This window comes from Macrotis lagotis, chromosome 2 (genome assembly GCF_037893015.1).
Source record: "Macrotis lagotis isolate mMagLag1 chromosome 2, bilby.v1.9.chrom.fasta, whole genome shotgun sequence".
Classification (NCBI taxonomy): domain Eukaryota; kingdom Metazoa; phylum Chordata; class Mammalia; order Peramelemorphia; family Peramelidae; genus Macrotis; species Macrotis lagotis.
The window spans coordinates 67,964,936-67,990,970 of NC_133659.1; the positions used below are offsets into that span (position 1 = coordinate 67,964,936).

Sequence of the window (26,035 nt, forward strand, 5' to 3'; positions counted from 1 at the left end):
AGTTTTCTCATACTGGTTCTTTCAAAGCTGCATGGCTGATTGTGGGGGGCTGGAGAATAAAAGAGAAATCCTTCTCCCTCTCTCTGAAAGGATCTTTTCCACAAGCTGCTCCCACATGCAATTTCTCCCACTCTTGAATTTAAACTGTTCTGATGTTTGATTGAATCAAAAAACATAAAGGCTTTAACTATTTAAAGCCCCCAGAGATATGACTAGTTTGTTTTCACAGCCAATCATGTTGCCCCCTTCACTTTGCATCTTATATTTGCATCTTATAAAGGAATCAAGATGTAATTGCATGACAGTCAGCTTAATTCCTCAATAATACATTTTGATTACATGCTGGGCCTTCTGAGATTATATCAATTGAAGCTGAAAAGGGAACCCTTTATGTATATGTGTGTGTGTGTGTGTGTGTGTGTGTATAAGTATGCACATACACAATATACAAACACAGATTTAAATTTGAACACAGGAAAATTATAGATATGTCTGTTACATGGTCACATATTGTTTTTTCTCCAAATTTTTAACAATCTTTTGTTAATCTTCTGCCATCATTAATGACTAATTGTTTAGTATATGCAGTTCAATTACAAACCAGTTGTCTCAGAAATGCTTTGAGATTAAAAAAAAATGGGTACAAAACCACAAAGATTACCAGTAGAAAAGTAGTGCTAAACCAACTCTCAATTAGCCAAAAGAAGGGGAATCATTCTTTAAAATGGAATCTCATATTAGTGGAAATGCAAGAAAGTTATGCTAAGGGAAGTCTGCAGAGCAGCAGTGACTGTATGAGATAAGAACATGTACTTTAATTTAACATAATATTTCTTTGGCAAGACAACAACAGCAAGCAAAGCCTTTATGAAATTCTACTCTCTGCTGAGCACTAGCAATATAAAGCTATAGCAATATAAAGAAAAGCAAAAGTATTCTTTGTTCACAGACTAAAGAAAAGATGTATCAAAAATGTACAGGGGAGGCAGATAGGTGGCGTAGTAGGTAGAGCACCAGCCCTGGAGTCAAGAGTACCTGGGTTCAAATCCGGTCTCAGACAGTTAATAATTACCTAGCTGTGTGGCCTTGGGCAAACCACTTAATCCCATTGCCTTGCAAAAAACCCCCCAAAAAACCTTAAAAATGTACAAAAAAAATTATATTTATTGAGGATAAATTGGAGAAATCAACAGGGGGAAGGGAAAAGCTTCTTGCAAGTGGTAAAATTGTAGATTAGACTTGCAGGAAGCTAAGAGATAGAGATGCGGAGGGAGGGCATTCCAGGCATGGGGGACTAAGAGAAAATATCCAGGCAGGAGATGGAATGTTGTGTCCAAGGCACAATAAGGAGACTAGTGTTAATAGTTTGAAGAATATATGGAAAAAAGAATGAAGTTTTTTTTTTAAAAAAAGGTAATGAGGTTGAAAAATGGACTAGATTTTGAAGGGCTTTGAATTCCAAACAAAGGATATTATGGTTAATCCTGGAGGAAATAGGAAGTGACTGGTATTTAGTGAGCAGGAGGGAGGTAGAATAGTCAGATTTTCACTAGAGTATGTTTCTTTTGAAAGCAGAATAGAGGATGGGCTGGACTGGGGGAGAGATAGGAGGTGAGAAGATCAACCTAAATATGATTGAAGAGGTCAAAGAGAGATAATAAAGTACACCTGAGGGGTTGCAGTTTCAGAGGAGAGAAGGATGTATGTATAAGTAATATTACAAACGTAAACTTGACAGACCTTGGAAATACAGTGGCTCTGAGGAGGGAGAAAAAGTGAAGGATCAAGGATGACTCTTAGGTTGTGAGCCTGGGTGACTGGGAGGATGATGATGCTGCCCTTGATAGTAATATCCATTTTAGGAAGAAGGGAGGATTTGGTTCAGTCCTTTTCATATCCTGCTTAATATTGAGTGAGCATGTGAGTGATTGGCATCTCTAAACATATTATATTCAGACTCTAGCTCCAGTCTCTCCTTCCAGAGTTATTGCCCAGAAGTGGTCTCCATTTCAGATAAATTGGCTTTTTTAATTCCCTGTAGGTTACATTCTATGTCCCACCTTAATGCCTATGACTAGAATGTTCTCCTTCCTTCCTTCTGTCTCTGGGCATCTGGGCTCATCTTCCTTGCTGTCCCTACGACATCCACATAAGTGTGAGAATGCCTCACACTTAGGTATTTATTTTGTCTTTGTATATGTTCATTTTCCCTGAGAAGAACATCAGCTTTTTTCGGAGAAGTGTTCTCATTTTTATTTTGTATCATCAACACTTATAAGAGAACGTAGCACCCAATAGATAACTTAAAAATTTTAGATAAGTTGAATGGAACTGAATTGTTAGACCCTCTTGTCTCTACTCTTTTCCCTGCCACCTTAAGCAGTTTGACATTTGGAAAGTACATTTTTGTTCAAGAAAAAAAGAGTAAGAAATTATTTCTAACTTTCTTATAGGAAAAGTTGTATGTTTAAATTTTCTATAGAATCCCTACTGGAGGCAAAATATGTGCAGATTTTGATATATCAATCAGTAAGCATTTATTAGGTGCCTACAATATTGCAAATTTTTTCAAGTCCGTGGGTTCTGTTTTTTATTTATTTATTTTTTCAGACATATGCACATGCATATTTTTAAGTTACAAAATTTCCTTCCACCCTCCCTTCCCACCCCTCTCCCTCAGCAGTGAGCAGTCAGTTTAGCACTATTTATACATATTTTTTCATAAACATGTTTACAGATTAGTCATTTTTCAATATGAGGAAATTAGGATTAAGGGAAAGAGATACATAAGAGATAATTTTTGTAAAGTGTTCATTAAATTCTGAAGGGTTTGTTTGTTTGTTTTATTTTGTTTTGTTTTTCTTCCTCTGGATGGGGATAATATTGTCAATAAAATTCTGAAGGGTTTGTTTGTTTGTTTTGTTTTGTTTTGTTTTTCTTCCTCTGGATGGGGATAATATTGTCAATAGCTGTACTAATATGGTTATCCTAGCTTTTTGACCTGCAGAGAGATTGATCATCTCACAGTGTGGTTAATGTGTACATTGTTTTGTTGGTGTTCTGCTCCCTTCACTTAGCATCAGATTCTATAACTCATTGCATGCTTCTCTAGAGTCTGACCATTTATGGTTTTTTTTTTTAATTTTTGTTTTAGTTTTTAGGTTTTTGCAAGGCAATGGGGTTAAGTAGCTTGCCCAAGGCCACACAGCTAGGTAATTAGTAAGTGTCTGAGGCCGGATTCATTTGTGGTTTCTTAAAGAACAGTAATGTTCCATAGTATTCATGTACCATAACTTGTTTAGCCATTCCTCAATTGATGGGCATCCTCTCAATTTCCAGTTCTTTGCCACTACAAAGAACTAAGAATATTTTGGAACTTGTGGGACTTTTCCCATTTTTTTATGATTTCTTCTGGATATAGGTATAGAATTAGAATTGCTAGGTCAAAGGGAATGAACAGTTATATTGCTCTTTGGGCATAATTCCATACTGTTCTCCATAATGGTTGGATCCGTTCACAAGTCCACCAGCAATGCATTAATGTCCCAATCCTCCCACAGCCTCTCCAACATTGATCATTTTCCCTTATTCTCATCTTGGTCAATCTGATATGTGTGAGATGATATCTCATTGTTGTTTTAATTTGCATTTCTCTAATCAATAATGATTTGGAGCATTTTTTCATGTGATTTTATATAAGTCAAATGAGAATGGTATGGCAAATGTTTTACAAAGCTTAAAACACCAAGTATTAGCTATAATTATCATAAAGTATTATTTTTATGGTGGGTATTACATAATTTTTCAAGGTTATCTATAATGAATGCAATAGCTCTTCTCTCCACTTAATGTCAGTAATAGATAAGGTAGGTAGTAGTGAGCGCTGATATAGGACCCTAAAATGATTAATGTCTGTGAACTGTGATTCTTTCAAGTAAATTGGTGATTAGGTTAATGAATTTCTTAAGTTTAGAATGACATTAAGGTAATTTTTACTAAAGGGAGGAATATCCATGCACCACATTGAGATAATAGGTTGTTTTATGACATACCCAATAGTTCTAAGTAGAGACATGCTGTTCTTTTCATTAGAAGTGCATACTTAAAGAGTTTTCTTACGGTTTTTTTAACAATTGGATATGATTTTCTCTCCCACCCCCACTTAAATCCTTTAACCTTTTACTGATAGGAAAATTTCCACCTCTCCGTGTTCTATTGCCAAAAATAACCAGTTCCTCTCTGAAATGAAGTTTGTTAAATGGCAACACTCTTTGTGTTTTCTTTCATTAGTTCATAAATAACAATGGTCCTAAACCATTACCCCTTACTTTCTTCCCCTATCTTTTTTCTCCCTTTCATTTTGTGCCAATCACAGGTAGATACTTGACATCACACCATAGGTACAAGATAAATAAGCTTGGAAGGTATCCTAGCAACATACTGTTCAGGGAACCTGCTGTGTTTCCCTACGTAAGATCAAGCCAAACAACCTAGACTCCTGGTCAGATGGGAAAGAAAGGTGTTTGGTGGATTTCATTAAAATTTTCATTTTGAAATTTAACTCTTAGCATAAACAACAGAATGAATTGACTTTTTCTATGAACTTAAATCACAGGAATTGTGATGATGGTTGATCTTTAGATTTTTAGAAAAAGTCTTTATATGAACTAGATAAAACAGTTAGACAGGAGAGCTTACTGGTTCTATTTGGGAGGCTTGTCCAAAAGACCTTACCCCACTTAGCATCTTTAGATATTTGCTTCTTGGCCCCAGGGATAGTCAGGAGACTGTATCTCAGTCCAGTTTTTCAGTACAGTTATTTTTTCCATTCATTTGCACATCTCTTTTTATCAGCTTTAGTATGTTTTAATATATGTACAAAGAAGAATCCCTATAGAGAACTGAGACTGCTAGTTCTAAAAATAGTTGCATAAAATAGTGTTTTTACAGAGCTTATGATGTTTATATCTGCTTCCTTATTTTTTTGCCTGTTAGGTTCTACAATTAGCAGTTGGTTCTTTCTTCTCTGTTTCACTGCAGCTGGTCACAGCTGGGCTGTTAATGGCCTCATGAGATTGAAAATAAAGTGTTAGTGTCTCATGACCAATTAGAAATCTTCAACAATTGCTATGAAATTTAGCAACCCCTTTGAAAACACAATCACTAGCCATTTGTACCCTCTATGACTTTTTCCCTCTAACTATATTGTGGTTGATTAATGTGGTTGACTATTGATTTGTTGGCCAAAAAAAAGTAAAAATTGGAAAACATGAAATAAAACAACATTTTGTACCACTAGTAAGAAAATGTAACAGAAAAGGGTAGTTGTAGTTCAGGTAATCAACCTCTAAGTTGCTACAGTTATATGTATCAAAGAGGTACAGTAGTTAATTCAGTGTTTTGATTCCTTCTTACTGTGATTTTCCTATTGTGATTTAAGGTAAAATTAATCAGTGCCATAGGTCAGCTGACAGTGTCATTTTTTTTTAATTTTTATTTTTGTTTAAGGCAATGGGAGCTTGAATAACTTGCCAAAGGACACACAGCTAGATAATTATTAAGTGTCTGAGATCATATTTGAACTCAGGTTGTCTTGATTCCACTGTGCCACCTAGCTTTACCAAGTGTCATTGCCTTTTTCAAAAATATCCCATGACCAGGGGCAGCTAGGTGGTGCAGTGGATAGAGCACTAGCTCTGAAGTCAGGAGGACCTGAGTTCAAATGTGACCTTAGACCATAGTATTTGCCTAGCGGTGTGACCTTGGGCAAGTCACTTAACCCCACTGCCTTGCCCCCCCCCCCAAATATCCCATGACCTTTGCTGTAGCATAAAATCAAAATTCTTTGACTTTGTATTTACTTGACTTTGTAATGCCTTTAAGCCACCTTTCTGGCCTTATGCCATTTTATTCCATTTCCTGCTTTCTTTATTCCATCTATATTAGAAGTGTTCCCCAGTCTTCTGCATTCTCTGACTGAATTTCTCTTAAGCTTTCCCCCATGCTTGGGATAATGTTATATATTCATCTCTGCCTGTTAAAATCTTATTCATCTTTTTTAGTCTCAGCTTAGTCTAAATTTTTCCTGATCAATCCCCCAGTTGAAAGCCAGCCATCCCCTCATCTATTTTTCTTGAGCATCTTTTTTTTATGTCCCTATTATACTAATCCCATCTTACTTATCTGTCCCTCTTCCTAGTTCCTTCTCCCTTCTTTCTTTTCTACCTTCCCCAACATCCGCTCTATTAGATTGTTAATTTTAAGGGTAAGAATTATGTCATTTCTTATCCTACTATTCTCAGCCCCAACACAGCTCCACAATTTCTCGCATCTAACAGAAATTGAATTCAATTGAAATGAATTGTTGCAGGCTGTCCCATTTAATCAAGTAAGGTAGAAAAATTTCCTCACTGATCAGAAGCAGGCATTGTACAGGTCTCCCAGGATTCCAAGAGGATATCCCTTGTTGGAAAGGACAGAAGTGGGGAAGGGGAAAGAAGAAGAGGAACCACAAATGACATCGTCATTTTTAATTTAGCAACTTCGATACCCAGTTTCCATGGAGTTTAGAAACAAACCAAAGGCTCCTCATTTAAGTGACAATGCACCTAACCCCTAGCAAGCAGTAGACTCCTTTTTCCATTCATTCTCACTTCTTGCCATTCTCTGACACTAATGAGATGAGATGGTTGGATTAAATGACATTTTAAAAGCAGCCACAAATGATTCCATAACTGACATCCAGGGAAATGTGTATTGATTGGCTAGTGTGCTGGGAACTGTGTTAGGACACTGAGAAGTTTCTGACACAGTCTTTATCAACAAGAAAGACATCCTGAATTTAGCAGAGCACCAACCAGTCAAGTGATCCTTATCACTGTCTCTTAACATGGGAACTTAAGATGGAAGCATGAATAATTAATCTCTACCAGGGAAAAGCTATAATAACAGGGCTCTTTTATAGAGAATAGAAAAAAAATGTGGTGGAAATTTTTTGCTATTTAGATTTCATATTAGAACAGATTTTTCTAACATCTGCAAGAATTATGAGAGAATAGCAGAGGAGGTTGGAGAAAGTTTCTTTGAAGAGTTTTTCAGAAAAGGGGAAAAAACAGAGTGAGGCATCACTCCTCACTGAAAGTACCCTGATTCAGTTCTGCTTCAGTTTTGGGCATTTTACTCTGGCAAACTTTAGGGTTTGCTGTCTGATATAGGAGAGATAGAATGGCTTTATAAGCAGATACCTGATATCAGAAAGCAGAATTTTGAATTGAGTCCCCCCCTCTGGCATGGATCAGCCAGATGACTCTGGGCAAGTATTCCAGGCATTCCTGAGATTATAAGTTACAGAGGTGCCAACCTTTATTGGTAGGAATTTCTTTACTCAGAAGGGCCCTTTTTATACCAATTCTGCTGATGGCATACTGGACAAGAGCACTGCTCTTGGAGTCAAAAAGACCTGATTTCAAATTTCCACCTTTCTAACTGTTTGACCCTGGACAAGTAATATCACCTCTGTTTGCCTCAGTTTTCTCATGTGTAAAATGGGAGGGGAGAGTAATAATAACATCCTCCCTCCCAAGGCTGTTATGAGGATCAAATGAGACAATATTTGCAAAAGTCTAGCACATAATAGGTGCTTAATACACAATTCTAGGCTGATAGACTTCAGTCCCTTTTTTTATTCAGTGGTGGGAAGTGGTGGAAAGTGACAGGAGTTTAGAGAACTGGGCCTGGAGTCAGGAAGACCTGGGCTCAAATCCATCCTCAGATCCTTACTAGCTTGGATACCCTTTGCAAGTCATTTCACTTCTGTTGGCCTCAGTTTCTCCAACTGTAAAATGGGAATCGTTATAGCCCCTTCTCAGGGTTCTTGTAAGAAGTGAGATATTTGTAAAAGTCCTTAGCATAGTGTCTGGCACATTGTGGAGGTTATTTAAATATTCTTCCCTTCCCCACAAATCTAGTCTCCTTATCCTTTTTCCTTTCTATTCCATTTAAGGGGAAAGGCTAAAAGGTTTGGTGGGAAAGCCAAGTAGAATTCTATTATTATTCAGTTAAGTAATTTCTTCATGTTGCATCTTTTGTCCTAAAAAGAAATTTAACATTAGGACATAGAAAATAAATTTTATTTTTTTATATTCCTTGCCTAGCCTTAAGTTACAATAACAGTGATAGATTATGCATTAATGATTATGACATCATGATAAGCAGAATTATTGTTCACATTATTAAATGTATTGTTATGAAAATATAGAAAATTTGGGGTTGCCAGCTGTGTTTCAGATTTTATATCAAACATGCTTTTGTGGGAAGTGCTTAATGGTTCTCTAAGTTTCTTATCCACCAGGGAGTATGTTATCAGATCTTTTCTAGATCTTCTTATAATGTGCTTTCCCTCCATTCTTTAGGTCCCTACTAAGAAGTTGAAGAAATATGAAAAAGAATATCAAACCATGCGAGAGAGTCAGCTGCAGCAGGAAGACCCTATGGACAGATACAAGGTATGGGCAGTGTGGGAAAATTCTTTTCAAGTAATGTTCCCCATATCAAATGGTGGTGGTGGTGGTGGTGGTGGTGTTTGTGGTGGTGGTGGTGGTGGTGGGTCTAGGATCCAGGCTCCTTCTTTTCTTTATGTTATGGATGCTATGGAGACCCTCCAGGAATGCTTCATTGATAGGGATGTTTTCATTTTACCCCCCCATTTCCATGGGAACCTCAGAGTAGCCAAACATAATATTTCTTTTCTTTCAGTTTGTATGTTTGTAGGTAACTCCCGCTGTTGCATTTATACTGGGATTCCACATGAGACGCTGACAGAGAAAGGGGGAGACAGAGAGAGAGAAAAAGTGGCTCCCAACTACTTACAGAATAAGAAAGGAGGAGATTACAGATACTGTTTTTAGCTGTGTGCGGTTCCTTCCCCAAAGACTTTTTAGAAGGTGAACTGTGTCAAGACTGACATAAGGATGTACTTATCTCCCCACTGTCTGTAGCAAATGTTAATGATCAGCATTCACCCTTCGGGGAGAAGAATAAAACCTCAAAGGTGTATAAAGCAGATTAATGGTGTTTCTCACGACATTTATTTCCACAAACATAAAAATTACAGCTTTACTGGTGACATCTGCCCACAACCTGCAGGTTCAGGATCAAACCATCTTCTGACCATCTTCTACCACATCATCCCCTTAGTGATTGCCATGGGGCATTTGCAAATACACTGCTCCTAGGTGTTGGCCTCACTGTTGGATAAGGGAAGCTTTACAAAGTTCCTTTTCTACAATGGAAACATCTTTGGGTTTATCAGACATTTTAACAGCACTTCAATTTCCAAATGGAATTTTAGGCTGAGGTTTGCTTCATAGTTTCTCCTATTATACAGAGTGTCACCAAAGTCTGAATGCAGATACCAAAGCTTATAGCTATACCCCCATTTGCATCCCACCTGGCGCTGAGGTGCCATCTCTGTGTAGGTCAGAGCATTGCTGGTGTTCCGATCATCCGATCCTTCCAAAGCATCCTTCTAACATGCATGACTTCCATTTCACCACAGTGGGGAGCCTTTTCTCTTTCTTTCCAGGCTGGCCCCTATGCCATTAAAGGAAGATAAAGTCATGAGGTTACTCCTCTTAGTTTCACCATGGGTGTCTTCCCTGTGTTACTGGATTTCTAGAAACTGATGGCACCAATCACTCATCAAACTTCTTCCTTGTTGCTCACCCTCTATCCTTGTTTTCATTTTCTTTGCCTCTAGAATGACTTTGCTAACACAACAGGAATATTCAAAAGTAACTTATTTCAGAATCTTCAGGCATCATAATTGATTTGCTAATTTAGAGAAAGTTCAGAGGTGGTATTTCTGAAATGAAGATGGTAATAGATTGGATCTTCAGTTTTCCATAATGAATGTGGTCCTGCAAGTATAGAGACTTACCAAGTCAATACTTTCCCATTATACAGATACAGAAACCACAACCTAAAGACTTTACATATTTGCTCAAGGTCTAAAGGTGATTTATATAGCAGAGCTGGAATTTGAACTTAAATCTTCTGTCTTCAAATATAGACCTAAGAAACAGGGAAGAAACATAAGTCAAAACTATATTGAACAGTGTGACCTAGAAGTGTGAAAAAACAATTGATGTAGTAGAAGAGTCAGTGTCTGACCCTCAGTTTCTTCCATCTGTAAAATGGAAATAATACCTGCAGCATCTAGCTTCCTGGATTGTTGAGGACATTAAATAAAGTAATGGGTATAAAAGACTTTGCAAACCTTAAAGCACTTTATAAATGTCAATGATTATTTTCATCATTGTTTGAAATCATTCTAGAAGCTCTGGGAATTTAAATGTTAATTTTAATTTTTTAATATGAGCAAAATAATTTGCCAGTAAGTATTTATATTTGAAAGGTAGAAGTAAAATTGCCTTTTTTAGTTTGCTTTTTTTTCTCCAAAGATAAATACTGTTTTTAAAGTTGAAAAAATACTTGGTTTCTGGCTATATGTGATGAACTCTGGGTCACAGATTTTAGTCATTTATTTCTATGTTTCTCTGGTGGATTTTTCAAAATACTCACTTAACATTTTTATAGGTTACTAGGCTAAGGAAAATCTCTGAAACATATATAGATGTCAGACCTTCTAAAGTGTTTTTATACCCAACCATATTACACTTTGAAGATAGCAGTAGTAATGTGTATATTTCTTAATTAATCAAAAGTAATGATCTTCCAAACTACCATATTGTTTAGAAATATTCAATCATCAGTGTCATAACTGAATTGTGAAGACTCTTGATTAGTGCCAATCAGTGTCTCCTATATATATATATATATATATATATATATATATATATATATATGTAGTATAAAATCTAAAATTAAAATCCTCCCACTCAGAGTTTTATAATACCTAGCTAGATGTGAACCTTGGAATATAGTTGGCTAAACAGTAACTGGGAAGTTAATTTAGGTCCTTAAAGGTGGCGGTTTGGAAGAAAATGAAGCAATTGTATAGAGGCCTTACCTTCCTCATAAATCATCACTTTACTTTTCAGCCCATTTTTTCACATGGCATGGGGGAAGGTTGGTGTGATGGGCACACCTGCAATGTACCAACCTGAAATTATTCCCAAATTGAAATATAATACACTTCATACCATTCTGACAATGATTCACCTGCATCTTGGTGTGCGATGAGGAAGGGAAAAGAAAATGGGAGGTGTGGTGCAGAGGGTTAAAGAAGGTTGCAGATACTGGTGGAGCTGCCCCAGAAATGGACTTGGATCTCTAGAAATATATAGAAGCGAGTAATGATGAGATGATTCTGCTCAGCTTTCCTTTGGATTTCTTTTTAGGGAGTCTATGTGGTAGCCAAATTAGGCCTGAATATATTTATATGGGTTAGGTCTCATTTAGATCAGAGTTCACCTTTTGGCCACTCCTCAACATCATCTAAATGCAAAAACTATGTGATAGTGGATAAAATAGCATTTTAAATCTGAGGACTCTAAAGTAAAACTTTCTAGACTATAGCTCTTCACTGAAAATAACACTTCTTTCAGAAGCCCCACCCAAATCTGCACAATCTTATGTGAGAGGAATTTACTTTGAATACTACTAAGGAGTTTTAGTGAATGCCCAATGTGCCCGGACTATTGTTTGTTTTCTTCATATTGAGTCCTGTCTGTTTTGAGATTTGATTTAAAATTCTGACTGCCTTTGGTTTTATACATGTCTGCATATGATACTCTTGATAGTGATAGCTTATAGTCAGTAGGATTTTCTTGTTCTTTTTCACATTGAACTAATAATATTCAGAGGGAGAAAGAAAATCACTGAAGCCTGAAAAATATAGAATATTAACTATCAAATGTCATTCATTCCTTGCCAGTTTACTGAAGTGCTCTCTTGTGCAAACTAGTATTTAGGTTAGGAAGGAATTTACTGATTACAAATGGAATAAAATGTCGACTAACTGCTCAAATGTTAAGAAATATTAATACCATGCTTCATTTTAACTTTTGTTTAAGTGCATCTAATGACACTGATGTATTGATAATTTGGTCCCTGAGTTGTGACTATTGGTTCATAGTTCATCTTCTAAAGAATGGATATGTTTTGTTTCAAGAATCTTATAAATTGTTGAGGCCTCTGTCCTACATAAAGAACTTTAAAAAGCCAAATTAACTTGCTTCCAGAAGATGTTTTGATTTCTTGTCTAATTAAAGAACTGCTTACACAAATGAGAAGTAAGCCTTGAAGAATCTAGTTGATTAATTAAATTGTTTGAACCCCCCAAAGTATAAAAAACTGTAATTTATTTTCTGATCTAGATAGGAAAACTATGAAAGGTTATAAGAATTCATAATACTTTTAAATTGTTATGTGGGTAGGGTAGGTCTTTTTTTTTTGGCATGGGTAGTTTTAATTTCTAAATGAAGCCTTATTTTCATGTATAATATAAACAAACTAAAGAACAAATGGTTTAATTTGTGTTTCGGTTTGTTTTCTGAGGCTGGTTACATTTTATTAATATATTTTAAAATTATTCTCATAATTGAATGAATTGACAGAAAAATGGTGGCTATTATATTTTGAACTTACTGAAAAAATCTCCCCACATTTGCTAGTTTTTTTTATTGTTTTCACTAAAATAACTTTGATCTTCAAACTATTTTATTGGGTCTTGTTCATGCAAGAATATAAGGAGTTTGAGGAATAGATTAAATGCTTTTGTGTTGTCCCTTTCTTTGCTTATCATTAACTGGATCACTTAAAGAATTTATATATTACCTTTTGTCTTGCCCACTGAAGAGGGAAAAGGTTTGATATTAAATGCCATACTTTAGAAATAACTGCTCCGCCTGTTCCTTTTAACCTAGTTGAGACCCTTCCCAAAACAGTGAGGTTAAGATAAAAGACATAAGAGTTTTCTTCAGCAAAAGGATATAAATTCATATTATTCTAACATACCACAGAAAAAACTATTAGCTTTTGAAAAATGTTTCTGCTGTAAAATGTTATCTTTGAAATGGATAACGATAGATAAAAAGAATATTTCTAGAATATAAAATTCTATGTAAGGACCATAGATTTAAAGCCTTAGAAGTCATTCATTTTTCAGATGAAAAAACTAAGACCCAGAGAGGTTACCACAGTGAATTCACTGTGACTTGGGACTAGAACTCTGGTCTCCAGACTCCTGATCCACTTTGCTTCTTGCTTTACTACATTTTTTCCCTAGGAACATGGGACTTCAATCTGGGCCTTAGAGATTAAGTCTAGTCCCATCATGTTGAGAGGCCCATAAAGGTGAGCTGGCATGCCCCAGGTCCCATTAACCTGGAATCTGAATCCAGTTTAATAACTGATTCCAAATTCATTACTGTCCTCACTGTACTACACCCTAAGATCTTACCTTTCCAAAGTAAAAATTTATAATAAATCCTCTAAAGCTGATACAAATTCCCTTTGATATTAAAGAACTTAATGAATTTGAGTGTTTTTGCAAGCAGAGGAAATGCCAAGTTTAAATCATATAAAGTCTCTGAAGACCTTAACTAAAGATTAGGTGTTCCAGTTCATGTCTACACTTGAAACACTGTCAGCTGATTTAGTATAAAAGTAATAGTGTCATTTAGGTGATGTGTCCCCTGTCATTTGAAGAAAGACATGATTCAGAATTAATCTATCTTTGGTATAAATAGTTCATTGTTGTTGTAGTATCAGAGAGAAATTTGTATCACGCTGACAGGTTTCTCTGTAACACCTATGAAATTTGTTTATTTTATTTTAATCTCATTTTCATGATGGAGTATCAGCTGGTATTTTCAAAGATGGCCTTGAGATGAGGGGGAAAAAATTCAGTCTGGGTTGCCAACTGTCATTTAATTTTATTGTTGAGATTTTTAAACGATCAGAAACTGTTGTTCAAATTCAATGTCAGAGATTCTCCTTAGGGAATATGGCAAAGAAAGGGAGGAAATTACCACATATGGTCTTAGATTGAGGCTTCAAAGATGAAAACTTGTTATTTTTAAGTCTTCGTTTCTCAGATTGTGTAGAATTTTAAAATATGTCATCTGAGTACATTTGTCCTTGTGTGCCTTGAGATTGTCAGCTCAAAATGTCAATATTTTTGGTTACTTATTTTTTTCAAGAGTGAGATATACAGAAAGGAAATGTTTGCTAGCTGAGTATATACTTGCTAATAAAATTGTGCTTCTTGTTTAGAGAAGCATTTTTCCTGACCCTTAAGTCACTTAAATCTACATGCCAAGAATTCATCATAGCAGCAGACAACACACCCAAAACAGAGTTGGGTTTCTAAAACCTCATTCCTCTACATGATATTTTCCCCCCTTTAAACCTTACCACATTTTCTTTTGGTTGCCAGTGAACAGTTCTCAAGTTTCTCCTCCTGGAACTATATAATTCCTTGTTCTGCCTCATCCAGACCTTAGCTCACAGACAGACACAAATGGAATCTGAAAAAATTTTTTGCTTTTTTCCCCCCTCATTGCCAAGCAGCTCTTTGTGCACTGAGATCTCCCTCTGTTGCCTGAAGATTAGCTATTTTGTAAGGTTTCTGACACTGTACATATAAATGAGTCCCACCCAACTTTCATGACAGCAGTGGAAACAACTTACACCATGACTACTAATCATCTTATGTACAAACATATTCATCCGTCATGCAAGCTGAGAATAGCATCATGGAGAGGGTGGAGTTTTAGTTTATCGGTCTTCCTGAGTTGGGACTTGCCCACTGGCTTTCTCAAGTCAGCTTTCTTTCACCAAATGTTTGCTGTCATAGAGAAGGCTCTAAGGGGAAAAAAATTAACAAACTAGAATTAACAAGTGTCTCTTTTGTTGTTGCTGTTTCCTAATTTCATTAGTAGGCACTTAAATTTCCTTGGATATCCTTTTTTCCATTATTTTTGTACCTATGATTGAAAACAGTAGTTGGTCTCTGACTTTGCAGGAGGTAAGTTTTTCATTTGTGTGTGTCTGTAATATTTGTGTTTGTCTCTTTGAAAAATGCAGTATCCTCCTCTCAAAGTTATTCCTCAAACTTTCCCAGCTTTACATCCTTCCCCTATGGAAGAGCAGGGGAAGGGAATCCAGGAGGAAAGGACTACTTTTTATACAGAGGCTGTCTGCCAAGTGATATTGGAGGGTGCTTCAAGTCAAGTAAGAATTGTATATGTTAGAAATACAGTGCCTACTGTAATCTCTTCAGACTGGAGGGAGCAGGAAGCAATTGTCTGTTTACCAGCCCTGAGCATTCAGCAAGTCTGACTAGTCTGCTTGTGCAAGATTATAGAATGCTCCCACAAAGACAAAGGAGCCCTTGGCCATCAAACTAAATCTTTAAAGCTGCATACATAGCAAGGGAGAGATTCCTTGTCCAGGTTTCAAAATGACCTAGACAAAGCTTTCTGAAACAGCATCAAAATGAAACTCTCTCCCCTTCCTTTTTAGTCTAGTTTTTCATTTGTATAACCCTGAGTTTTTTCCCCAAGAAATCCATCAGTAATTCTCTGTGGGAGAGGCCAGGACAGCCAGCCTAATAATGTAGCCTTATTCCCTGTTGCTTGTGGCTATCTGTGGGAGGAGAGGATCAAGTCATTCCCCTGGCTTTGGAAATGATTCTCTTTGGTAGCAGTGATTTATTCACTAGCATAACAGATAGTCTCCCCTTTTTGTGACATCCTTGGAGGAGGAGGAGGAGGAGGAGGAAGAGGAAGAGGAGGAGGACACTGCATTTTTAGCCACTCTGCTTGCTTTCCCACTTGTCTGTGAGTGAAGCAGGAGCCTGAGACCTCACATTGTGCTGCTTGCTTTGCAGACACTGAACTGAAGCTTCTTGCAAAAGGGGGGCACCTTCCCCTCCCCCATTATTTTATACCTATCTTAAGGGAGCCATCTGACATTTCCTGGTTTCTATAAGATTTCCCCTAGCCTGTACTCCTATAAAGGATTATTGCAATATTAGCAATTACTTTAAAACTACTTCTGGTCAAGATTACAGTTGAACTCATCATTTTTCATAGTTGTCCATGATTTTTTTTTTCTTAGGTTTTTGCAAGGCAATGGGGTTAGGTGGCTTGCCCAAGGCCACGCAGCTAGGTAATTATTAAGTGTCTGAGACCGGATTTGAACCCAGGTACTCCTGACTCCAAGGCCGGTGCTTTATCCACTATGCCACCTAGCCGCCCCTGTCCATGATTTTTGTTGAATGAACAATCTGACCAAAGTCAGGTGATTGATTACCTTGGGATGGGTCGTAGGAATGTTTTGATCCAAATACTGATCCGAAATGTCTAGCTGGAGACTCATTTGACTCACTTCTGCCATATAACTGGAAGAATCCTAGTGGCTGCAAGCTTGTCATTATTCCTTATAGTCAAATTGGCTTATTATAAATATAGTTGAGGGGATTTTTGTATGTCTGAGACAGTTATGCAAGAATGCTTTCAACACTAGTGAAGTCATTTAGTTAAGATAAAAGACTGTAACCAGGAACTCACCAAAAATGTGAAAGAAATTACAGTTTCTTTACTATACAACCTGTGTTGCACAACAAATTCTGTTGAAACTGAAGCTAGATGTTTGCAAAATGCCTGTTTCCTGACCCTGAGAAAGCTTGTTTAAAAAAAAACAAACAATTTCACAAAAGTTGTTGCCAGAGAGGGGGTACTGAAAGCAGGATTGTTTGACTGTGATGTACAATTTGATTGTCTCTTATAGAATTTAGAAAGGTGTGATGAGGACATTGATTTATCTATGACATGTAAACTGTTTTATCATACTTCTGTAGGAAAGTGGGATAAAACTGACTCCACTGAAAGGACAGACCAAATTACTTTTGGGTACAAGTTGATCTACTGATGGGTAAACTTTTTCATTTAAGGAGTGTCTTGGAAAGTTTTATTGGCAAGGCAGTACTTTAGACTTGATTACGAGCTGTTCGGCTTTATTTTATTTCAGAAGATACAATGGGTCCTATAGAGGAAATAATCTTCAAAACTGGAAAGAAAGTACCTGTAAAAAAGTTTCTCTGTGTCTCCTTTCCCCAAAAAAGATAAAAGTGTTTGACGTAAACATTTTAAAGTATTGTTCTTAAAATTTTTCTAAAACTTGCCACTATCTTCTGATCTCCTCAAAGAGGGAAGTGGAAAGACCCTAAGTCTTGAGAAGAGGGTGGCCTACCCATCAGTCCTCAATGTGCATGAGATTGTTCAGCATATACTTAGGAAGCATACTGTAGTCACCTACTTGGTTGAGTTCTCTGACTTATTTGTTTTATTTTATTTTAAAATGAGGTCCACACACAACAATGTCTTTCCTTTCCACAGAGGGAGAACAGTTTACTCTATTGCAGTATTTCCTGGTGCTATAGATTTGACTCCTTTGCTTGAAATTTTGCTCGTCTTGCAGAAAATCATCTTTACAATGCATGTTTGAAAAACAGGAAGGTGTCTTACATTGAAGTCTTTCCTGTCAGATTGCTTTTGAATCTCCTATGACAGTTGGAGTTTAATTCCTTGGGAAGAAAGGCACTGGATTGTTATTCTTTAAAAAAATTTTTTTAATGTTATTAAGTCTTTTAGAACCATAAGTAAGAGAAAGAATTATAAGGTAAATGTCCAAATGTTGCTAGAGTATTTCTTGGGGGTCTTTACAAAAGAGTCAAAGCTTTAGAAGAGTGGATTGCTTTTCTTTTTCCCCTTAGGGAGGGAACTTTTAGCCATACCTTTTGCTAATGGTGTTTTCACTGACTTGACTGAGAACTCTAGTTGTGACCCAGAGAAATCTAGCCCAGTAATTTACATTTATACAGTGCTTTTCATCTGATGATTCCCTTGCCATTCAGATATTATCTTCAATAACATTACTTCCATTTGACAGTGAAATTGAGATCCAGGAAAAGTTAACTTGCCTTGTTTGAACGAGTTGGTTCCAAAGTTGTAGCAGGACTTGAATACCTTGACTCCCAGGCTTGTAGTGTAAATAAAACATGATTGATTTTTTGCTTTATCTTGGAAGAAAAGTAGAAGTTTATCTCAATATTTTCTCTATTTCTATTACCATGGCCTGCAGTTTCCATTTGGGGATGAGAAGCTGATTCTTCTCTGTGTTTCTGGCCCATATGTAAATTTATATTAAAACATAGTGAGGTTAAAGTCTTAGAGATGAGAACATTTCCAGAAGATTTTTCCTTTCAAGGCACATATTTTATAGTAGTGGGTCTCATCTGAGGACATACTGGGGAGTTGTGAATTTTGCTGGGTAGTATACTGCATCTGCACCGCTGGCTTAACTCACTGTTGTTTCCCCCAACAGCAATCCTGCCTTACTGTGCCACTTCTGCCTTCTCCTACCTACACTTCTAAGATTCACCCTTGTTTTGCCCCACTCCCATGCCCTCACCCCCACTTGCTGGCCTTTTATTTCTGTCAGTCTGTATAGATATTAACCTTTCCTTTTGGCTGTTGCTCTTTTTCCACAGAGGGAGAACAGGAGGTTACAGGAAGCCAGCATGCGGCTAGAACAAGAGAATGATGACCTTGCTCATGAACTTGTTACCAGCAAAATCGCTCTGAGAAATGACTTGGACCAGGTAAAACTAGTCATACATGAAGCAGAATTAAGAATGTGACTCTTGCCTTAAAGAAAAACCTTTTCTCTGTTGAGATAAGTAAACATTGTATGCTTTTTAGGAAAGAATTGGCTTCTTGATTGAAAAAGAATATGTGACCCACTTCTCCCCCAGCTTTTGAACCTTTCTGGTGTCTACCCCATCACCCGTTTCTTCTTCCAAACCACCAACTGACAGCTGTGGCTGCCTGAAAAACATTCTCAGAGAGTACATTGATGCCATCTGAAATTCTGGGAAGTGTCTTAGCTGTGTGAATCTGGAAGTTTTGTACAAAGGATAAGGGTTTAGTGGCATATAGCATCTCTAGGAGGACTGTAGGTGGATTAGCTGCATGTACTGATATAATCTTGGCCTTTTCCACAATGCTATCAACTTTAGAGTTCTGCCTCCCTTTGAGAACTCCATCTATGAATATGAACAACAAAGTATAACAGTGGGAGACAATCAGTGTGGGAAGGATATCAAGAATCATCTCAGGTGAAGGAGGAAAATCTTTCTCTTAGATTGGAAAGGATCTTCCCAAGAGGTCTTGTCCAACCACCTATCTCCTACAATTACCTTTCACAATATCATTAACTTTTAATCAGCTCATAAGAGGTCAAGAAATGCACTTTGCTTATTGGTACACAAGACTGGTAAGATAGATGGGCCACAGAAGAAATGACTTGTCTGTACTGTGGGCTCTGAGAACACCAAGCCCAAGTCCATTTAAAGAGGAACAATCCATCGTCTTTCTTTCCAAGGTATCAAACTGCTTTAGCTGTCAGTAGTCAGAAGAGGTTCAAAAGAGATCCAACAGGAAAGACTCAATATGAGGCACCTTCCTGTTTTTCAGATATGCATTGTCAAGATTATTGTTGGAGGTTATTTAAGTGAAGAGGTGACTAAAAGAAAGTGTTAACAGGAGAGGAAATTTTGTCTGGGTTCTTCTTCCTCCATATTATTTTATATAGGTTAGATCCATCAATTTTTCCATTCATCCTTTGTACTACATATAAAAAATTTGGGTCTGAGGGCTGAAATTGTCTAAATTTGTGATTTCATTGGTGTGGGAACTCCCTCTCTCATTCAAGATTGGTAGCTCATCAAGAATGTATAGTCTTGGAGACTTACCTGGGCATTGAGAGAGTACAGGGGATTTTCTCGTGATCACATAGCTAGAATGTCAGAGGTGTGATTTCAAACTAAGAATGTCTTTCTTATGCTTTTTCTTATACAGTCAACTTAGATTAATTTTTGATATTTTATTCATCTTTCTAGCTCTATGTAATTATAGGTTTCAGCAATCAATTTTTTTTCAAAGTTTTGAGTTTCACATTTTTCTCTCTCTCTCCCTTTCCTCCCCCATCTCCCTGACAGAAAGCAATCTAATATAGGCTATACATGTATAATCATGCTACACTTAGATCCATATTACTCAAAATATCAATCAAATCAAAATGGAAATAAAATATTAGAGATAAAAAAACATAATACATAAAATAACCTTTAAAAATCAGAGATAGTAAGCTTTCAACCCAGGACTTTTTAATTTTAAGGCCAGCCCTCAGTCTGCTAGTCCAAACCATTTTTCATCTATGTATAATCTACATGATGAAAAGTTAGAAATAATGCAAAGGAATAAAGCAAAGCACAGAACATACAAATATAAGTAAGGAAGACAATTTCTGTCTTCAGTGAGTTGATGTTCTATTGGGCAGAAGACAATCCAAACAGAAACTGGTAAGGGGGGTGGTGGGAGAATACGTATATGGTGGTATGGTTTGGAAATGGTCTCTGGGAAGCACTCTGGAGACCTAGTTCCAGACAGGATAGATGATGGTTCACCTCGGAGAACCTAGGCTGATCCCTGAGGCAAAATTGAAGGTTCTCTTAAGTGGGGAAGGGATAGAGCGAGATAATGGTTAAGAGTATAGACTGCATAGTTTGGAAATGGTAGCTGGGAAGATAGTGAAAATAGTTATCCCTAACATTTCTAGAAATTGTTTTCGTCCTCACAGAGAGAGATGGGACTAGGTTTTACTTAAAGGAGAATTGGTTAGTTGCTTTTCCTTTCTTGAGCCTCACCCAGTCAACATTTTCTTCATATGTTTAGCTAGTCTGAAAAATTGTACTTTCAGTGAGAGCTTCCCCCTGACAATGGAAGAGACCTAGATTTAGGAAATAGTGATGTCTCAGAACATGACCTTTTAGCCATCACACTGAAAATGTTTCACCAGTAAGAAGTCTTTTTTTTTTTGTAATAAAACGGTTTATAATTGCTGTTACTATAAATATCCCTAAAGTGATATATTCTACAAGTATTTTAGAGTTGCTGTACTGGTCCCAGCACACTATATCTTCCTGCCCTAGATACTTCCTCACTATGTGACCTTGGGCAATTCACTTTACTCTGTTTCCCTCAGTTTCCTCATCTGTAAAATGAGCTGGAGAAGGAAATGGCAAACTGCTCTATTATTTTTGTCAAGAAAACCCCAGGGGGTATTGGTATGCTGTGGTCCACAGAGTCCTCAAGACTCAGACTCGATTGAATAACATATGGGTCAGGCACAGTGCTGAGTTCTAAGAATACAAATTCAAAGAAGGAAAAGAGTCTGCCCTTAAGGAACTTCCATTCTAATAGGGTAAAATAATATACAGAAAAGAACCGAAAAAGTCATGGGGGGCATGTTGCAGGTTAGAGGAAAAGTTTGACCCCAGGGGCAAAGGGACCTCCGGAGGTGTGGGAAGTGATCTTTTGGGATGAAGAAATTCCTGGGGCATGATGAAGAAGCCCAGAGAAGTTCTCAGCCACTCTGTTCTAGAAGTTTCTGTTTCAGAGGGAAGCATTTCAAAAAGATATTTATTCATTTTAGGGTGGAAAGCACTTTGAAGGTTTTTAGTCTTAACTGCTAATGAGACTGGTAACAGAGGGGAACACCTCATTTCCTCCAATTATTTCCTATTGTACCTCAAAATCTTTTTAAATTCTAAGACTCCTAGGATTTCTGATATTGGTCTTAGCAGGCCAACAAAGTTGAACTCCCAAGGAACAACAGTTTTACTCTAAAGTAGAAAGTATTAAATGGAGATTATTAAAGTATAGATTATGATGGACTTTTTAGCTCTCTACTAAGCATATCAGTTGAGTGTAAATTGAACTACCAGTTACATTGCTCATCAGAGGAATTATTAACACAATAGTGTATACATTTATCAATAATTACTTCCATATAATAAAATGGAATCTTTAAAAGATAATCCTAAAAATAGAAAGCATATGATGATTCCTGTAAAGATGATTAAAATGGATTACAATCTCTACCTGACTTAAGACTGGCCTGAACAACAACAACAACAACAAAAATAATGCTCCGCTCAGCTTGCTGTAGGGGAAGAGAGGGATAGAAGAGAAAGGGGAAAGGGGACCTTTCATAAATTAAGGAAAAAGGCACTGAAGGCAGTCCTGCTCTCCTGTCCTTAGGCATGAGATAAAATAGAACCTTCGCTGCTAAATTTTTGCTCCCTCCATAGCAGATTGGATCAGAGACTAAACCTCAGAAGCCTGGCCTGCTCTTTCTAATAATGTTTGATCATCTGCTTAGAGTTCTCATGTCTGTTTTCAGTTTTCACCTCCTTGAGGTGATAAAATTTCCTATCTTTATTTGGAAGCCAGGAGGTGATATGGTTCTTTTCCACAATGGAAACAATGAACAGGGGAGTAAATGAGTTTGGAAGGAGTTTGTCAGTCAACAAACATTTGTTAAATGCTTACTATATAGTAACATCATGCTGAACACTGGGGATTCAAAGTATGGCCAAAAACAGTCCCTTAAGGCAGTCACAGTCATATATTGGGGGGGCACATGCAAATGACTACACATACACACAAACACACACACACACACACACACACACACAAGATATATGTCTTGTAAGCAATGGAAGGTAATATCAGAGGGAAAGCATTGGGGGCAGGAAGAGGAAGGAGGGAAATGGTTTCTTAAAGAAGGTGGGATTTTAATTGAGTCTGGAAGGAAGCCATAGAACCCAGGAGACAGAGACAGGAGAACAGTCCGGATATGGGTGACTGTCTGGAAAAAGGCACAAGCATCACATGCAGGAGCCTGCAAGAAGGTCAATGTTTTCACTGAATCTTTTAAAAAAAAACCAAAACACCTCTTTGCTGAGGACAAGTAATTTGTAAAAAACTGATATTTTGATAAAGTTGCTCAATTCAATAACTTTTTCTTAAGCACTTGCTCTATTACTTACTACCAAACTTCAGATAAAAATCAAAAACCTAACTTTTTAAAAACCTGAAATAAAAAAAATAAAACCATTAAATCATGTAAGGGAATTATTCTCAAGTTCCAAGAAAATTCTTTTTCCAAAAACAGACAGACAGTGGATAGCCTGGAAAAGAAAAGACTAAAGGAAGATATAATACTTTTGCTATCTTCAACTATACAGAGGGTTATCATACAAAATAAACTTTTCTATTTCCTCATTTTTCTTCAGAGGGTAGAGCCTTTTAGAAGCTACAAGAGAGGTAAACTTGAGGTTACTGTGGAAGGCCTGAATTCAAATATGACTTCTGACAGATCCTGAGCAAAGCACTTAACATCTCTCTGCCTTGGTCTCTTTATGTGTAAAATGAACATCATCATCATCATCATAATAACACCTACTTTCCCTGTTTATTCTTTTTTTTTTCCTTGTTTATTCTAACAATAAAATGAGGCAAAATTTGGTGAAGGAATTGGCAAAGCTTAAAATTCTATAAAAATGCTAACTATTCCTAATAATTAGACTATTCATCAGTAGATCAAACTGCCTCCCAAAGTAGTGTGTAGTGAGATCCCTATCACCCTATTACATTAGATCCTAGATGACTATCCATCAATGATGAGCTATATCTCTATATCTATCTATCTATATCTATCTATCATCTATCTATATCTATCTATCATCTATCTATCTATCTATCATCTATCTATCTATCTATCATCTATCTATCTATCTATCTATCTATCTATCTATCTATCTATCTATCTATCTATCTATCTATCATCTAACTATATTGTTTTCCAAGTACATTCAATGGTAGTTTCTACTAATCTTTTTTTAAGAAAGATTTTATTTATTTTGAGTTTTACAATTTTCCCCCTAATCTTGCTTCCCTCCCCCCACCCCCCACAGAAGGCTTTCCATTAGTCTTTACATTGTCCCTGATCTTTGCACTGATGGAATGAACATGTCCATCAAGGTTGGTCCTCACCCACATGTTGCTGTTAGAGTGTACAATGTTTTTCTGGTTCTGCTCATCTCACTCAGCATCAGTTCATGCAGATCCTTCCAGGCTTCCCTGAATTCCCATCCCTCCTGGTTTCTAATAGAACAATAGTGTTTCATCACATACATATACCACAGTTTGTTAAAACATTCCCCAGTTGATGGACATTCACTTAATTTCCAATTTCACTTAATTTCCAATTTTTTGCTACCACAAACAGGGCTGCTATGAATATTTTTGTACAAATGATATTTTTAACCCTTTTTCATAATCTCTTCAGGGTATAGACCCAGTAGTGGTATTGCTGAATCAAAGGGTATGCACATTTTTATTGCCCTTTGGGCATAATTCCAAATTGCTCTCCAGAAAGGTTGGATGAGTTCACAGCTCCACAAACAATGTATTAGTGTCCCTGATTTCCCACATCCCTTCTAACATTGATCATTGTCCTTTCTGGTCATATTGGCCAGTCTGAGAGGTGTGAGGTGGTACCTCAGATACTTTAATTTGCATTTCTCTGATAAGTAATAATTTAGAGCAATTTTTCATATGACTTTGGATCACTTTAATTTCCCTCTATATATAAATTGCCTTTGCAATATCCTTTGATCATTTGTCAATTGGGGAATGGCTTGTTTTTGTGAAAATTTGACTCAGTTCTCTATATATTTTAGAAATGAGTCCTTTGTCAGAAATACTAGCTGTAAAAATTGTTTCCCAATTTGCTACATTTCTTTTGATCTTGGTTACAGTGGTTTTGTCTATGCAAAAGCTTTTTTAATTTAATGTAATTTAAATCATCTAGTTTGTTTTTAGTAATGTTCTCCATCTCTTCCTTGGTCATAAACTGCTTCCCTTTCCATAGATCTGACAGAGAAACTACTCCTTGATCTTCTAGTTTGCTTATAATATAGTTTTTTTTTTTTTATGTCTAAATCCTGTGTCCATTTTGATCTTATCTTGGTAAAGGGTGTGAGGTGTTTGTCTAATCTAAGTTTCTTCTATACTTACTTCCAATTTTTCCCCAACAGTTTTTTTAGGTTTTTTGCAAGGCAAATGGGGTTAAGTGGCTTGCCCAAGGCCACACAGCTAGGTAATTATTAAGTGTCTGAGGCTGGATTTGAACTCAAGTTCTCCTGACTCCAAGGCCAGTGCTCTATCGACTGCGCCACCTAGCCACCCTGAGTTTTTATCCCAATAGTTGGACTCTTTGGGTTGTAAATAGCAGATTACTATAATCATTTCCTGCTATTGCACCTAGTCCATTCCACTGATCCACCACTCTATTTCTTAGCCAGTGCCAGACAGTTTTGATGAGTGATGCTTTATAATATAATTTTAGATCTGGTTACCAGTTTTTTTTTGTGAGATTTTGAGTTTTACAATTTTTCTTCTTCCCTTCCCTCCTTCTTCCTCCCAACAGAAGGCAATTTGATACAGAGTTTATATTTGCATCCATGATAAGTGTAGATTGAAATTGAATTTGTGATAGAAGAATCAGATCCAAAAGGAAGAAAGAAAACATTAGAGATAGCAAAGTTATAAATTAAATTAAATTTTCAAAAATTGAAGATAATAAGCTTTGATCTTCATTTAAACTTCACGGTTCCTTCTTTGGATACAGATGGTATTCTCTATCACAAATCCCCTAAAATTATCCCTGATTATTGCACTGATGGAATGAGCAAGTTCATCACAATTGATCATCACCCCATGTTGTTAGTGTGTAAGCACTGAACTATAGAAGGAATTTCTTCATCCAGTAAGAGGACTTATTCAAAGTTCTTAACCCTGTTTGTGTTCCCCTTTGGCAGTCTGATAAAGCCTATGGTCTCCTTTACCAGAATCATGTTTTCCATTGGGTGAAATAAAATACATAAAATTACAAAGAAAGTGAACTATATGTGTGTGTGTGTATACACCAACATATACATATGGGATGTTCCTATAGTGCAGTTTTAAGCCTTAAGACTTTGGACACACCCTGTATATATGAATATATTAGTATTTGTCCAAAATTTTGAGCACACTTACAAATAATCACATCTTTTTTTTTGTTTTGCTTTTTTTGTAAGGCAATGGAGTTAAGT

General features: G+C 36.7%; 1 protein-coding gene across 13 annotated transcripts in view; it reads left to right on the plus strand.

Annotated features, from left to right (window-relative positions):
• Nucleotides 1-26,035, plus strand: part of RABGAP1L (RAB GTPase activating protein 1 like) — a 716,515-nt gene that overhangs the window by 670,320 nt on the left and 20,160 nt on the right. For 11 of the 13 annotated variants that reach the window (XM_074222075.1, XM_074222079.1, XM_074222077.1 and 8 more), the window contains 2 exons: nucleotides 8,412-8,504; nucleotides 18,521-18,631. In XM_074222075.1, coding sequence (XP_074078176.1) covers nucleotides 8,412-8,504; nucleotides 18,521-18,631 — 204 coding nt within the window. Of the gene's footprint in view, nucleotides 1-8,411; nucleotides 8,505-8,754; nucleotides 16,708-18,520; nucleotides 18,632-26,035 lie in introns of those variants that run through there. The other 2 variants (XM_074222082.1, XM_074222088.1) reach the window with 2 other exon arrangements.